General features: G+C 50.6%; 1 protein-coding gene and 1 long non-coding RNA gene across 3 annotated transcripts in view; one reads left to right on the plus strand and one right to left on the minus strand.

The window, feature by feature from the left end:
• Window positions 1-15,543, minus strand: LOC127488638 (uncharacterized). The gene is made up of 2 exons (XR_016226411.1): window positions 15,389-15,543; window positions 1-387 (listed from the first exon to the last, which is right to left on the minus strand). It is a non-coding gene; the product is annotated as an uncharacterized LOC127488638 (long non-coding RNA).
• Window positions 14,326-15,679, plus strand: part of RAB15 (RAB15, member RAS oncogene family) — a 26,151-nt gene continuing 24,797 nt past the window's right edge. The window contains exon 1 of one of the 2 annotated variants that reach the window (XM_017339024.4): window positions 14,326-14,912. In XM_017339024.4, the coding sequence (XP_017194513.3) occupies window positions 14,789-14,912 (124 nt within the window). In that variant the 5' untranslated portion in view covers window positions 14,326-14,788. The remainder of the gene's footprint in view (window positions 14,913-15,679) is intronic. The other variant, XM_070065035.2, reaches the window with a different exon arrangement.

The raw sequence follows: 15,679 nt of genomic DNA on the forward strand, positions 1-15,679 counted from the left end.
TTTTTTTTTTAAAGATTTATTTTATTTATTTGAAAGACAGAGTTACAGAAAGAGGTAGAAACAGAGAGAGAGGTCTTCCATCCACTGATTCACTCCCCCAGATGGCCGCAATTGCCGGAGCTGCGCCAATCCGAAGCCAGGAGCCAGGAGCTTCTTCCAGGTCTCCCACATGGGTCCAGGGGCCCAAGGACTTGGGCCATCTTCCACTGCTTTCCCAGGACATAGCAGAGAGCTGGATCAGAAGAGGAGCAGCCAGGACTAGAACCAGCGCCCATATGGGATGCTGGCACTTCAGGCCAGGGTTTTAACCCACTGCGCCACAGTGCCGGTCCCAGGAAGTGGTTTAAACCACTGATCTTCGATTTTTTTCTTTTAAAGAATGATCATCTAAAAAAAAAAAAAAAAGCATGCATGCATACACACACAGACCCCAAAGAGAAAGCTGCAATTCTGGCCTGACCGGGGCCAAGCATCTGGAGTAATCCATGCCCTCACACATTTCTGTGCATGCTAACATTTGAAAACCTTTGCCAGAAAGTAACTGTCAAATCACTGTGATTTTCCAGAAACTTGGATTCCTCATTGAACTGCCGGTCCTAACAAATTTCTGTGAGTATGGGGATGATGCAGGGGCTATAGCACCCTGAAGCCTGATTGGAAAGTCCAAACATCAGCAAAGTGGAAGCTGCTATTGGCACTTACACCCTCTGTGAGACAGAACATTGCGTTCTTTTTAAAGATTTATTTATTTATTTGAAAGGCAAAGTTAGAGAGAGGTAGAGGCAGAGAGGGAGAGAGAGAGAGGTCTTCCATCCACTGCTTCACTTCCAATTGGCTGCAACAGCCAGGGCTGTGCCCATCTAATGCCAGGAGTCAGGAGCCAGGAGCTTCCTCTGGGTCTCCCATGTGGGTGCAGGTGCAGCATCTTCCACTGCTTTCCCAGGCCACAGAAGAGAGCTGGATAGGAAGTGGAGCAGCCAGGACTCGAACTGGTGCCCATATGGAATGTCAGCACTGCAGATGGCAGCTTTACCAACTACACCGCAGTGCCTACCCCAGAATATTGCATTGTAAAGAGGACCAGGAGATGCTTCCACACTGCCTATCTTTGAAAACATTTCAACAATCCTTTTCTCACTGCCAACCAATTTCTGGCTAAAGGAGGCGGAGACAGAACTTTCAAGAGACTGGAGCGCCTCATCCCCAGCCAATGTGACCTGCAGTACACACACAGCGCCTTGGCGTTGGCCTGCACCAGCCCCAGCTGTTGCAGGCATTTGGGAAGTGAACCAGAGGATGGGAGAACTTGCCCTGCCTGTCCTTCTATCTCCTTCTCTCTCTCTGCCTTTCAAATAAACACAATTTAAAAATGTTGTAAAGATAAATTTGTTTTGTTGCAACAAATTTAAAATCCATGCACAATTTTTTTCACAATATATGCTTACTATGAACTTTTTCGAAGGTCCCTTCTATGCACGAATTTCAAAAATTTGCACCAAGATCAACTTTTTTAAAACTAATTAATTAATGTATTTGAAAGGCAGAGTGTCAGAGAGAAGTGGAGAGATTGTCCATCTTCTGGTCCACTCCCCAGATGGCCTCTGGGAACAGAGCTGACACAACCAGACCTGGGCCAGGCAGAAGCCAGGAGACAGGAACTCCAGCCAGATCTCCCCCATGAGTGCCAGGAACCCAAGCACTTCAGGCATCAGCAGCTGATTCCCAGGGGCATTAGCAGATTTGGAGCACAGAGTAATCAACTGGGACTCAAATTGGTGCTCCATGTGGGATTACTGCACCAAAACACCATCCCCAATAAACCTACCTTTTACTTCTACTTTCCACAAACTTCTTGAAGTACCTCACGTGTGTGTGTGTGTGTGTGTGTGTGATTTTCATCCCCCTGATAGCCTCATGCTGTTGAAATAATTAAACTCTGATTCCAGAATAGAAATTAGTCCTTTATATGAAGACATTGCATTCATACAACCCTCTCCACATTGTCCTCATCATTATCTAGTAGGCTCATGACAATGTTTTAAGTATAGCCTGTGGGCTCTCTTCTGAGCTGTTGTATGGTCAGGCAGCCTCTAAGCTAGCACAGGAGTTCCAGAATTCACTCTCTGCAGCCCATCTGATGGTGGGTGAGAACTGTTGCCACGCCCATCTTGGTGGTATAGCTACCAAGTTAAGACTCGTGGTGCCAGAATGTTACCCAATCTGGGAATAAGTGTGGCTGTGTGAGTTAGATTAGGATCATGGGTGTGGCTGCACAACAATGAAGCATTATACTTCCCCCTGTGTTCACTTCTGACTATCTTTCCCTTAGTTCTGTTTTGGGGGCAGAGCTAAGGATTCAGCTTTGTTTGTCAAGTGGCTTTGATTAAGAGCTAGAAACTTAACATTTCAGTCAAGTTGCTTTGCTTAAGAGCTAGAAACTTAACATTTCAATCCTGAGGATTGCTCTGTGGAAAGAACAGCTGGAATCATTTTGTATTGAATTGTTTCATCTGGGGCAGGTGCACCTAGAGCAATTGCAAATCCAAGCACTGGAAATAGAAATCCGCTTCCGAAATACATTCTCCTCTGCAACAGGGTTCCAGGAGATGCTAACAGGAACAAAGCAAGAACCTGCTGCAGGAATGGGTTTGTTCATTTGGTGCATGCTTATCAATGCCAGCTATGTGCTGGGCATTGAACTGAGTGCTAAGGAGACTGAACACGCCACCTATGGGTCTCCAGATTTACCGGAAGGAACAGGTGTTTCTGATTGCAGAAGAGACTGTTTCATTATATATGGGGAACTGGCAGAGGCAGGATGTTATTCGGTTGCCTAACAGGGGAGACCTAAGGTATTCTGGAAAATGAGGAAAGACTCCCATGAGAAAATGACTTAACTAGCCCAGGGTGAGGGAGCGAGCTAGATGGAAAACATCCAAAGGCAACCAAAAATCAAGTGAACCAATAATGAAAACTTTGTGGAAGCATGGAGAAGACCGCTCAACCTTGAGTCAGCAGTGGCCCAGTGGACCGGGATACTACAGAGAATGATACATCTAGGGGGAGAGCTCTGACAGAAGATGGGTTGGGTTTATTTCACTCAAATTCCTGAAAAGTTTTGTAAGGTCAACTGTAAATCAGGCTCCTTTACCAGTGATATAAAATATGGACAGTGCTATTTTACTTTCAAGAGTCAGGAAACAAGGGGGAAAAAAAATGAGTGGCTTAAATGAACCGCTAGAGGTCGCTTCTGACCGGGGAGTAGCCTATTAAGCTTTCAAATTGCTCTCACTGTCGGAGCCAGTGTGTCCCGATGAACTGTTTGCGTTAATACCTTGTGAAACTCTGTACGAATGCATATCAGAGCTCTCAGAAAGTGGAAAGAACTCATCAGCTCACCTGTTATCCTGGTAGATAATTATTGTCCTCCTCTGCATTTCCTGCCCTACCAACCTCTGTCCTCTCCCATCCTGTAGCACTGACAGCCCCACGCAGGGTCAGCTCTGCACAGGGTCGCCCCTGCCCCGCACACTTCACATCTCACCCAAAGACTCGAGTACCCAGTGTTGTTCTCCCTTGCCTGTCAGATCTCCCCCTGCTCGATCACACATGAGACTCTCAAACCTGCTCTCTCTCCATTCTTACGGGTGGGGGAAAGGGGCATTTTTAACCCACTTGATTCCCCTCCTCCTCCAGCTACCTCCCCATTTGCTTTTAGAGCCAAAGTCCTTATAAGAGCTGCCCCTGTTACAGAAATCTGCACTGGAGAGGCCGGCGCCGCGGCTCACTAGGCTAATCCTCCGCCTAGTGGCGCCGGCACACCGGGTTCTAGTTCCGGTCGGGGTGCCGGATTCTGTCCCGGTTGCCCCTCTTCCAGGCCAGCCCTCTGCTGTGGCCAGGGAGTGCAGTGGAGGATGGCCCAGGTGCTTGGGCCCTGCACCCCATGGGAGACCAGGAAAAGCACCTGGCTCCTGGCTCCTGCCATCGGATCAGCGCGGTGCGCCGGCCGCAGCGTGCCGACCGTGGCGGCCATTGGAGGGTGAACCAACGGCAAAGGAAGACCTTTCTCTCTGTCTCTCTCTCTCACTGTCCACTCTGCCTGTCAAAAAAAAAAAAAAAGAAAGAAAAAAAGAAATCTGCACTGGAGAAATCCCCTTAGTTCAAACAGGGACCAGAGGCTGGGCGAGGGTCAACAGAAGCAGTTTATTAGCATCGGTGGGCCCAGTGGAATCACCTCCCAAGACAGGGTGCCTGATCCAGACTTCTTACATACATATAGGTTCACCAGCATCATGCATTCATAGTTACAGCATTGGTGGGCTCAGTGCAGCCTGCAGGACTCAGGGTCACCCATGAGGAACTTGAGACCACACTTATGGGGACAGAGAACCAAGATTAGGACACCCATGTCAACACCTATGGGGACAGAGATTTGGATGACCACCCAGATGTGCCAATACTTATAAGAAACTGGAACAGGGGTGATAGTAAACAGAGATTAGGACATCTGCACTCCTCGGGGGCCTTGTCTCGTCTCTGGCCACAGCCTGAGTTCCTCTTCACTCCCATCCATGGCTCCAATTCTTCTCCAACTCTCTTGATCCCATGCAAACCTGGCTTCCCTGTGAGATCTTGCCACATCTCTGGTAAACTGCCTATTGCCAAACCCAAGGTCCAGTTCTCAGTCCTCATCTCATCCTCCTACTCAAGTTGCCTGCAACATTTGTGTAGTTGATCACTTCCTCCTGGAAGCCCTGTCTTCTTGTAGTGTCCAGCATTGGTTTTCCTCCAGCCCGGCTGGTCTTTGCTATTTCTTCCTATCTCTGATGCCTTAACTTTGCAGTGCCCCTAAGTGGGGCCTCGTATAGGCCCACACTCACTGGCCTGGGCAGTTAGGCCATCTGCATGTTTTAAATACCACCAGCACACCCAAAGTTCCCTTGTTCATATCTCCAACATGGACTTTCCTCTTGAACGTCAGAGTTACTGTCTAATGCCTATTTGCATTTCCACTTGGATATCAAAAAAAAAAAACCCTTTGATTCGTTTATTTTTAATTAATTTGAATGGAGAAAGAAAGACGAAAAAAGAAGGAACTTCCATTTGCTAGTTCATTCCTAAAGGTCTACAATTCCATCTGGCCTCCAATGTGGGAGACAGGAACCCAAGGACTTGAGCTGTCACCTCCTGCCACCCAGGGTGCCCATCAGTGCCTATCAGCAGGAAGCTGGATGTGATGTAGAACTGGGACTCAAACCCAGGCACTCCAATATGGGACACAGGTGTCCCCAGCAGAATCTTAACCGCTACACCAAATGCTGCACCACCCCCTATCATCACCACCACCAATAGGCACTCAAACTTAACAGAGCTTTCCTGCTAAGTCTGTGCGTTGTGTGCATTTCCTATGAACTTTTGAGTTTCCTGTGTATTCTGGATCTGAGCACTGTTTACTAACCTCACTGCTGGGTCCGTTCTAAGCCACCATCTTCTGCCACTTAGATTCCTGAGATAATCTACTGATGTTCTCTGTACTCTTGTCCACCTGTCCCTTAGGACAAACTCAAAAACCCAAGTGAACCTGTTACATGTAAGCAAAGTCAGCCTTTTCCTCCCAGCTCCCTTCTCATCCCATCCCAAGTCAAGACGCTGACCTTGGCCTGGAAGGCACATCCACCTCTCCAGCCTCTTCCCCCTGAGCCCTCCGGCTCACTCCCTGTGCCCCCTGACTTCCTCACTGCTCTGTGTACCACCGGGCACGCTCCAGGCTCAGAGCACTGCGGCTACTCTTCCCTCTTCCCGCAGGCTCCAAAATATATGAGGATACTGCAGAAAGTCCATGGAAAAGTAGGATTTCAAGATTTGGGTTTTGTATTGGGGGGGTGGCAAAATGGTTATGACACCCACATGAGAATATATGGGTTCAAGACCTGGTCCAGTCCTAATGGCAGTTTCTTGCTAATACAGACCCTGGGAAGAAGCAGGTCAAGCTCAAGTTCAAGTACTTGAGTCCCTGCCCCACCAATGGAAGACCTGGATTGAGTTTCCAGCTCCTGGTTTTGGCCTGGCCCAGCCTCAGCCATTGCAGGCATTTAGAGAGTAAACCAGTGGATAGGAGATTTTTCTCTACTCCTCCCCACAACTACCACACCCCATCTCTGAGTTTCTGACTTTCAAATATGTTAAATACATTAATTTTGTTTGAGACTTATTTAGTTATTTGAAAAAGTTACAGAGAGAAAGCTAGAGATCTTCCATCTGCTGGTTCACTCCCCAGATGGCCACAATGGCCAGGGCCAGGCCAGGCTGAAGCCAGGAGCTTCATCTGAGTCTCCCATGCAGGTGGCAGGGGCCCAAACACTTGGGCTATCTTTGATGCTTTCCCTGAGGCCATTAGTAGGGAACTAGATCAAATGTGGGGCTTCAGGAACACGAACCAGCACCCATATGGGATGCTAGTATCAAAGTCAGCAGCTTTACCTATTACATCACACCAGACTCAAAATAAATTAATTTTAAAAAAATGTATGGGGGCACTGCTGTAGCATAGCAGGTTAAGCCGCCACCTGGAGTGCCAGCATCACTATGGGCGGCGATTTGAGTCCCAGCTGCTCCACTTCTGATCCAGCTCTCTGCTATGGCCTGGGAAAGCAGTAGAAGATGGCCCAGGTCCTTGGGCCCCTGTACCTGTGTGGGAGAAACTCCTGGGTCCTTCAGATTGGTGCAGTTCCAGCCATTGAGGCTATCTGGGGAGTAACCAGCGGATGGAAGGCTCGCTCTCTCTCTCTCTCTTCCTTTCTCTTCCTCTCTCTCTGCCTCTGCCTCTCTGTAACTCTGCCTTTCAAATAAATAAATGAATCTTTAAAAAAAATTAAAATGTAGGTGCTGGCATCATGGTGCAGTGGGTTACACTGATTCTGGCAAGGCCAGCAACCCATATCCAGTTTGAGCCCTGGCTGCTCCGTTTGTAATCCAGCTTCCTGCTGATATGCAAGGGAAGGCAGTGGGTGATGGCCCAAGTATTTGAGCTCTTGCCACCCATGTAGAGGACCCAGGTGGAGCTCCCAGCTCCTGGATTTGGTGTGGCCCAATTCTGGCTGCTGTAACTATTTGGGGAATGAAGCAGCAGATCAAAGATCTTGCTCTGTCTTTCCCTCTGTCTCTTGGAAGGAAGGAAGGAAGGAAGGAAGGAAGGAAGGAAGGAAGGAAGGAAGGAAGGAAGGAAGGAGAAAGAAAGAAAGAAAGAAAGAAAGAAAGAAAGAAAGAAAGAAAGAAAGAAAGAAAGAAAGAAAGAAAGAAAGAAAGAAAGAAAGAAGGAGGGAGGGAAGGAGGGAGGGAGAGAAACCTTTATAATACATGATCTTTAGAAAGTAGGTTTGGAGTGGGCACTTGGCTCTTGGTTGCTCACATCTCATATCCGAGTGCGGGCTTTGGATCCCCAATTACTCTGCTTCCACTTCCAGTCTAGCTTCTTGCTGATGTTCGTCCTGGGTGGCAGAGATAATGGCTCAAGCACTTGAGTTGAATTAATTAAAAAAGGATATGTTTATCTTCATACAAAATTTTTTTGTAATCCATGCTTTTTTTGCATAATAAACGTTTTCCATGAACATTTTGAAAACCTTGGTATGCATGGGTTTCAACACTGTTAGCACCAACATAAACTTCTTTTCCTTCCATTTTCCCACTAACATTTTGAAGCACCCTTGCATACATGGCTCTGTCACCCACGGCTGGCTTGCCTCAATTTTTTTTCACCAACTGAATAATGAATTACAGTTCAGAGAGGAGAGTGGGGGCCAGTAAGTAAAGTTTAAAAGTACGTTCTTAAGGGAGGACCTGGCCAGTTGAGAGGGCACCCTTTCTTCCTGGTTTGGGGACCTTGAGTATTTGATGTGGTCTTAATGCTCCTAACTGGCATTTGTGATTGACAGATGGGAGCTGCATACCGCGGGGGCTCTCTGTGCATGTGGCTATAAACTAGACTTTTCTGGTTCGGCTGAGCTGTGCATTATCAGGATTCTTTAACCACAAGCGAAACTGCAAAGTGGGCAGTCTGGGGGGGGTGGGTGCCTGCGGAGAGGAGGGTCCTGGACTTCAACCTTGGAGGAGGGTCTCTGGTGTCTAATTACCGGCCTGACAGCTTGCCCCTCACTCCCTGTAATCTTTATTTAAATTCTGTAGCCTAATTCAACTTCCCTTTCCCAGAGGACGGTCCTGACCTCCCTCGATACAAGATACAAGGAAGTGTTCCCACCCCCAGCTCTCAGTAGATCTACTCCCTGGCCTGGTTTGTTTCTCACCAGAGCACAGGCTTGATATTGCAGGTGTTTACTTTGTTTACTGCCTGGCTCACCCCTACCGCAGCCTAAGCTCTACAGGGCAGGGATTTCTGTTCGCTTTGTTCATTGCCGAACTCTCTGGCACACAACAGGCATTGAATGGATTAAACGATTTGAACGGTTCCCAGCCATTGCCATGAACACTGGGAGTGCCTGTGTCACATGTTGTAAAAGAGAATGACAGTGAACAGAACACTAGCCTCACCCACAGGGGCTCACCAATAACTACAGCAACCACACAAACGGGAACAAATATAAAATAAACGTATAATCATATTAAAGAGAAAACAAAGTATATAAAAATAAATGCAAACATAAGACGTCGTCCCCACCCAAAATGCTGTGAGAGAATGGGTAGAGAAGGAATTAATTCCAATTTGTTTAATGAAGATGGCCTCCTAGTCATGCTATTTTTAATATAGTAAAATATTCTCCGGTAGTAATTTTTAAAATATATTCTTTAATTTTTTTAATGTATCGGAGAGGCAGAGAAAGGGAGTTCCCATCCACTGGTTCAATATACCTGCAGATACCTGCAACAGCTGGCACTGGGCTGGGCCAAATCTGGACTCCACCCACTTGGGGGACAGGGATCCAATCACTTGAGCCATCACTACTGCCTCCCAGGGTCTGTATCAGCAGGAAGCTGGAATCAGGAGCTGGAATAGGGATTCAAACCCAGACATGTGATGTGGGACCTGCTGCCAGGCTAAGCACCCACCACAAGAACAGCTTTCTTTAAAAAAAAAAATTATTTATTTGAAAGGCAGAGAGAGAGAGAGAGAGAGAGAAGTCTTCCATCCACTGGTTCACTCCCCAAATGGGCTCAATGGCCAGTGCTGTGCCAATCCGAAGCCAGGAGCCAGGAGCTTCTTCCAGGTCTCCCACATGGGTGCAGGGGCCCAAGGACTTGGGCCATCTTCTGCTGCTTTCCCAGGCCATAAGCAGGGAGCTGGATGGGAAGAGGAGCAGCTGGGACTTGAACCAGCGCCCATATGGGCTGCCAGTGCTGTAGACGTAGGCTTAGCCCACTGCACCACAGCACCAGCCCCAGAAATCTGTTTTGTTGCAACCTTTCTGAGGTCCCCACATGTGCTCTATCACTGAAAACCTACACAAAAGTGTTGATGCTCAGTTCTGTCTTGGATTCATCATGCTAAAAACTGTGCTAGCAGCACTTAGAAAGCTGGGGCTAACCAAACGGCATTGTTTCAATAACGGCATTGTTTTACATCGAAACAAATCTGAGAACGGATTTTTGATACTCCCGAAAGGCAGCACCAGGAGTGTGCACTGCACTGCGTACTGGACGCTCTCAAGCCCACTGATGCTTTGACAGCCCTGGAAGCACCTTGAAAAACAGAGACTTTGAGGCAGACATCGCGAAACAGCAGATGAAGCTGCAGGTTCTGACACCACCATCCCATATTGGAGCGCTGGTTCCAGTCCCAGCACCCTTGCTTCTGATCCAGCTCCCTGCTTATGTATCCTGGGAGGCAATAAAAGATGGTCCAAATGCTTGGGCCTCTGCCACCCATGTGAGAGACCTACATGGAGGTCCTGGCTCCTGGTTTTACTTTGGTCCATCCAGCCCCGGCTGTTGCAAGCACTTGGGGGGAGTGAACCGGTGAATGGAAGAGCTCTCTCTCCCTTTCTCTCTTTCAAGTAGAAGAAAATAAATAAATAAATAAATATTTTCTTAAAATGGAAAGTAGAGATTTCCCAGGCATTATACAACTTACTGATTCAGAATACCTGGGCCTGGAGCCCCAGCAGGTACATTAAAAATTTTACTTATTTATTTATTTGAAAGAGTTACAGAGAGAGAGGGAGAGACAGGGCAATCCTCCATCCTCTGGTTCATTCCCCCATATGGCTGCAACAGCCCAGGTTGGACCAGGCCAAAACCAAGAGCCTGGAGCTTCACCCGGGTCTCCTATGTGGATGGAGAGACCCGAGCACCTGGGCTTGACTTCCCAGCCACATTAGCAGGGAGCTGCATCAGAAATGGAACAGCCAAGATACGAACTGGCTGGTGCTGCAGGTGGTGGCTTTACCTGCTACACCATAATGCCTGTACCCTAGGTGCATTTTTAAAAAGCTCTACAAGAGATGCTGATGGCATAGGCAGGGCTGGGGTCACCATGGACCTCCTTTTTGTATGTGGCAAAATGCTGATTGCCCACCAGAGTCCTGTTGCCTTCCATAAGCAGTGTCTGCTCCACAGTGCCCCTTGCTTTAGGCACAGCCTTGTGGTCAGGCTCTGGTCAACACAATTCGGGAAAAGTGGTGTCAATCACATCCTGGCCTGGCCCTTAACCTTCCATTTCTTTTCATCTCTCTGCCAGCTGAGAGTCAACACCCAGCCCTCCCATCCCATTTTCAAATGAACTTCATGCCGATTTTTCTAAAAACTCTGTGAACAAGGAGGTCTTTCAGTGTTTTACTCCACTGGACAAATGGGATCCCTTTGAAGATTAGAAATTATTTTTAACAAATATTTTGATCTCTTTCAAAAGCGTATCATCACCACTCCTATCAAACAGCCTTTTGAAGTCTGCTAGAGTCTGCTAATTTAAGAGTATAAGGTGAACTGCGCCCTCTCCTGTTGGCACAGCTCCTCCTCTGCTCTCTACAAGGCGGTCTCAGAGGGAGAGCTTCACAAAGTTCATGAAAATGTGTATTATGAAACAAACAACCTGGGGCCAGCATTGTGACACAGTGAGCTAAGCAGCCACCTGCAACACTGGCTTCCCACAGGGGCACTGGTTCAAGTCCCAGCTGCTCTACTTCTGATCCAGGTTCCTGCCAATATGTCAGAGAAACAGCAGTAGATGGCCCAAGTGGTTGGCCCCCTGCCATTCACGTGGGAAACCCGGATGGAGTCCCAGGCTCCTGGCTTTGGCCTGGCCCAGATTCAGCAGTTGTGACCATTTGGGGAGTGAACCAGCAGACGGAGGATTGTGTGTGTATGTGTGTGTGACACACAGAGACAACACACAGAGATTTTCAACTAAATAAGGTAAATCTTGTTTTTAAGATGTAGAAAGCTGGTGGGCATGCTCCTGACCCCTCCTGCAGAGAGGGGTCCGACACACAACAGCAGCAGCCTTTACACTGCAGTCCAGCCCTGGGGTCCCTTGGGGGAGACAGCACAGCTCCTGCCATGCTGGGGTCTAAATGGCCCTGGGTACTCTTCCCACCTTGCTGCCCGTTCGAATTTACTTGAGAGGTGAAGACATCTTCAGGTGTGAACCCTGGAAACTTAGAGGCTTATCTGTTACAGCAGCTAACATGGCTTAACTGATGCATGCGACGGCTCATTGCTCCAGGGTCCTGATGTAGATCATGTTCCCCCCAAAACAACTTTGAGTAAAAATTTAGCATGACCTACTTTGCATGGCTGGGGGTTGCTACTCAACTCCCTCAGCCCTGGTCTCATAAAGGGTGTTGATTAAGAAACCATAGCTTTAATTTCCTATTCTGAGATAATAAAATAAATCATTAAAACCATATGATTGCCAGCTCCAACTCCAGCTTCTTTTTCCAGCTTCCTGCCAACACAGATCCTGGAAGGCAACGGTCATGGCTCAAGTAATTGGGTTCCTGCCACTCACATGGGAGACCTGCATTCAGTTCTTAAATCCCAGCTCTGGCCCTGGCCCAGCCTTCGCTATTACAGGCATTTGGGGGGAGTGAATCAGCAGATTTTTCTGTGGTCTCCACTGTTCTATGTGGTTCTTCTGCCAACATTGCCCCAAAATCTCAGCTCCTCCATCTCATACCACACACACACACACACACACAGAGAGAGAGAGAGAGAGAGAGAGAGAGAGAGAGAGAGAGAAATATATTAGTATAATTAAATACAGATAATTGAAGCCTGGACTTTACTGGAGTAGAGACCAGCCCACTGAGATCAGCTCATTCCCTCTCCTGTCTTGCATGAAGAAAGCCGTTTCTTCCAAAGCAAACGTTCCTCTCCGGCTGAGGAATGTACTTCTGCTCGCATCTGCTCTCCACTTCCCTCCAACAGAAGTCCACACAGAGCACTAGTGGTCCCCACAGGAAGGCTGCTGGGAGCGTTGATTACTGGGAAGGCAGTGGGGCCAGGCCCAGCTGCACCTGTGTGCTGTGGGCGGGTGGACTTGAGCAGGCTGGGCCTTGGCCCCACGAAACCCTCTTGGCCACATTCATGAGTGGGACAATCCCAGCACCCAGGTCTGCATCCGGCAGGATGTTTTCCATGCCTCTGCACTTTTTTAGAGAAGGGATCAAGTACTGTGCTAAATCCTTGCCGCACATTATCTAATTTCCTCTTTCCCACAATTCTTTTCTTTTTCTTTTTTTTTCTTTTTTTCTTTTTTTTTTTTTTTTTTTTTTTTTTTTTTGACAGGCAGAGTTAGACAGTGACAGAGAGAGACAGAGAGAAAGGTCTTCCTTCTGTTGGTTCACCCCCCAAATGGCCTCTACAGCTGGTGCGCCGCGACGATCCGAAGCCAGGAGCCAGGTGCTTATCCTGGTCTCCCATGGGGTGCAGGGCCCAAGCACTTGGGCCATCCTCCACTGCCTTCCTGGGCCACAGCAGAGAGCTGAACTGGAAGAGGAGCAACCAGGACAGAACCGACGCCCCAACCGGCGGGACTAGAACCCGGGTTGCCGGTGCCACAGGCAGAGGATTAGCCAAATGAGCCATGGCGCCGGCCCCCCACAATTCTTTCTTATTCTTTTTTATTTATTTATTTATTTTGAAATGCAGAGCTACAGAGAGAGCCAAAGAGACAGACGTTCTATCCACTGGTTTACTCCCCAAATGGCCACCGTGGCTGGCACTGGGCCAGGCTAACTCCATCTGGGTCTCCCATGTGGACGGCAGAGGCCCAAGCATTTGGACCATCCTTGGCTGCTTCCCTGGGTGCATTAGCAGGGAGCTGCATTGGAAGTGGAGCACTGCTCATACGGGATGCTCGTGTGAGATGCTGGCATTGCAGGTGGCAGCCCAACCTGCTGCCCCTTCAAGAATTCTTTGCGGTGGATAGTCTACATGTCCTTATTTTGACACGAGAAAACAGAAGCACAGGGGAGTTCAGTGCCATGGTCAAGGTTACAAAGCTGATGAGCCGTGTGGCTGGGGATGGAACCCAGGTACAGCCAACCCCAGGGTTGCATGAAGCTGAAACCCAGTGTAGACCAGCGCACCTAGAAATTTCAGTGGAATCCACAAGACCAGTTTCTTTAGCTTCTAGTGTAATCTAAGTAATTATCAGTCAGCTCGGGATTTTCCCCTCTGTATAATACATTTAGAAACTTTGCCTGAAATACAGCTCTCAAGTAAGTGGACGCTTTCCCGACCTACTGCTGGAAAATACATTCTCCAGCTAACATTCAGCCTGAAGGCATGCACCTGTGCACACACACGCCTTTCCCCTGCCTTTTTTTTTTTTTTTAAGATTTATTTATTTACTTGAAAGTCGGAGTTACACAGAGAGGGAAGGAGAGGCAGAGAGAGGAGAGAGAGAGAGAGAGAGAGAGAGAGAGAGGTCTTCCATCTGTTGGTTCACTCCCCAGTTGGCCGCCATGGCTGGAGCTGTGCCAATCCGAAGCCAGGAGCTTCTTCTGGATCTCCCACATGGGTGCAGGGGCCCAAGCACTTGGGCCATCCTCTACTGTTTTCCCAGGCCACAGCAGAGAAAGTGGAGCAGCCGGGTCTCGAACGGGCGGCCCCCACTGCAGGCGCTGGCTTTACCCCCTAAGCCACAGCGCCGGCCCCTCCCCCTGCCTTTCAAAGACGCCGGTGTCTGTCCCGGGCTGATTGCTTGGTGGCACCTTAAGCCGAGTGCAGAGAGGGGCCGGGTCAGTTCTGGAGTGGGTGTACACCTAAGTGTCCAGCTGTCTGATGCTGCATGCAAAGGACTTTGCAGCCAAAACCGGGGGTGGCTAGGCGCTCGAATCCAGAGCCCGGTAGTGTCTTAAGAACCAGGTGCGCCCCGGTGAAGCCTGGGCTCCCGCAGGCTGGGGTGCTTCGGCGGGGCGCCGGTGCCAGAGCCAGCCGTGCGGCCACGGTTAGAGACCCGGAGGCCGCCCTAACCTCCCCGCCCCCCATTCAGAGCGCCTGCAGATATCCGAAGGCGCCCCCGCATCCCAGCGCTCCGCGTCCCGGCCTCGCCCGCCGACGGCCCGCGCCCTCTCCCGGGCGGCCGCGGCGGCGCAGGGGAAAGGGGCGGGCAGGGGCCGCCGCCGCCTCCTCCCACCGCCGCGCGCGAGCCCCGCCGAGCCCCGCCGCAGGCGCGCTTCCCGTGGGCACCGGCGAGCGGGCGAGCGGGCGAGGCCGGCGCGCGGCCCGGGCGCCACTTCCTTCTCGCCCCGGCGGCCGCGGGCGGCGATGGCAGAGGCCGAGCGGGGCTGAGCCCGCCGCCCGCAGCCCCCCGGTGCCTGCGGCCCCAGCCATGGCGAAGCAGTACGATGTGCTGTTCCGGCTGCTGCTGATCGGGGACTCCGGCGTGGGCAAGACCTGCCTGCTGTGCCGCTTCACCGACAACGAATTCCACTCCTCGCACATCTCCACCATCGGTAAGGGGCGGTGGCCCAGCGGCGCCCGCCCTCCCCCGGCCCCAGCCCCTTCGGCCAGAGGCGGGGGGTGAGGGAGGCCGGGGCCAGGGATTGAATCTCTGGGCGAGGCGGCCAGCGGGCGGGGAGCGGAGCCCGGAGCCTGCAGCCCGGGACCGGGGTGCGTCTCCAGCCTCGCGCTGGGGAGCCCTCGGGTGGAAACGGGGGAGGGTGTAGGCCTGGGTATCCCGCGCCGGGGCCGCGAGATCAGGACCATCGAAATGACAGCCGTGCGCCCGCCCTGGGAGAGGGGGAGGGGAGCGGCGGGGGGAGCCGAGGCACCGAGGTTCTGGAGTGAGCCAGTGTGGGGCCAGGGTGCACAAGAGAGGAGGAAGGGAGGGGTCGACAGGATGGAGTTTCCAGGGCACCGTGGTGAAGGTAAACCGCGACCGGGACGCCTGGAGGAGGGCGGAGAGACGGTGCCTGCGAAAGGGACCTACCTGCCCCGGGGGCTGCAGCCATGTCAGCAATACTTGTCCAGACCAGAGGGTGGGCAGGCAGGTGGGATCCAACTGGACTACATCTCTGATCTGGCAGTGCCGGAACCCCCTCCTCCCTGCCGCCCCGGGGGCAAAGGCACAAGCCTGGTGGCATCCGGAAACAGCACTGGAAGGGGCTCACCTATTCCTGGAGTGGGTCTGTGTCCCCTCCCCCCCATCAGAGCCTCTCCCTCCTGAGGAATTCCACCCAGACCTAACAGGTTCCAGGCTTGGTCATCGGTCAGCCATGGA

The sequence above is a fragment of the Oryctolagus cuniculus genome, chromosome 20 (assembly GCF_051225735.1).
Source record: "Oryctolagus cuniculus isolate XC-2025 breed Fujian yellow rabbit chromosome 20, ASM5122573v1, whole genome shotgun sequence".
NCBI lineage: Eukaryota > Metazoa > Chordata > Mammalia > Lagomorpha > Leporidae > Oryctolagus > Oryctolagus cuniculus.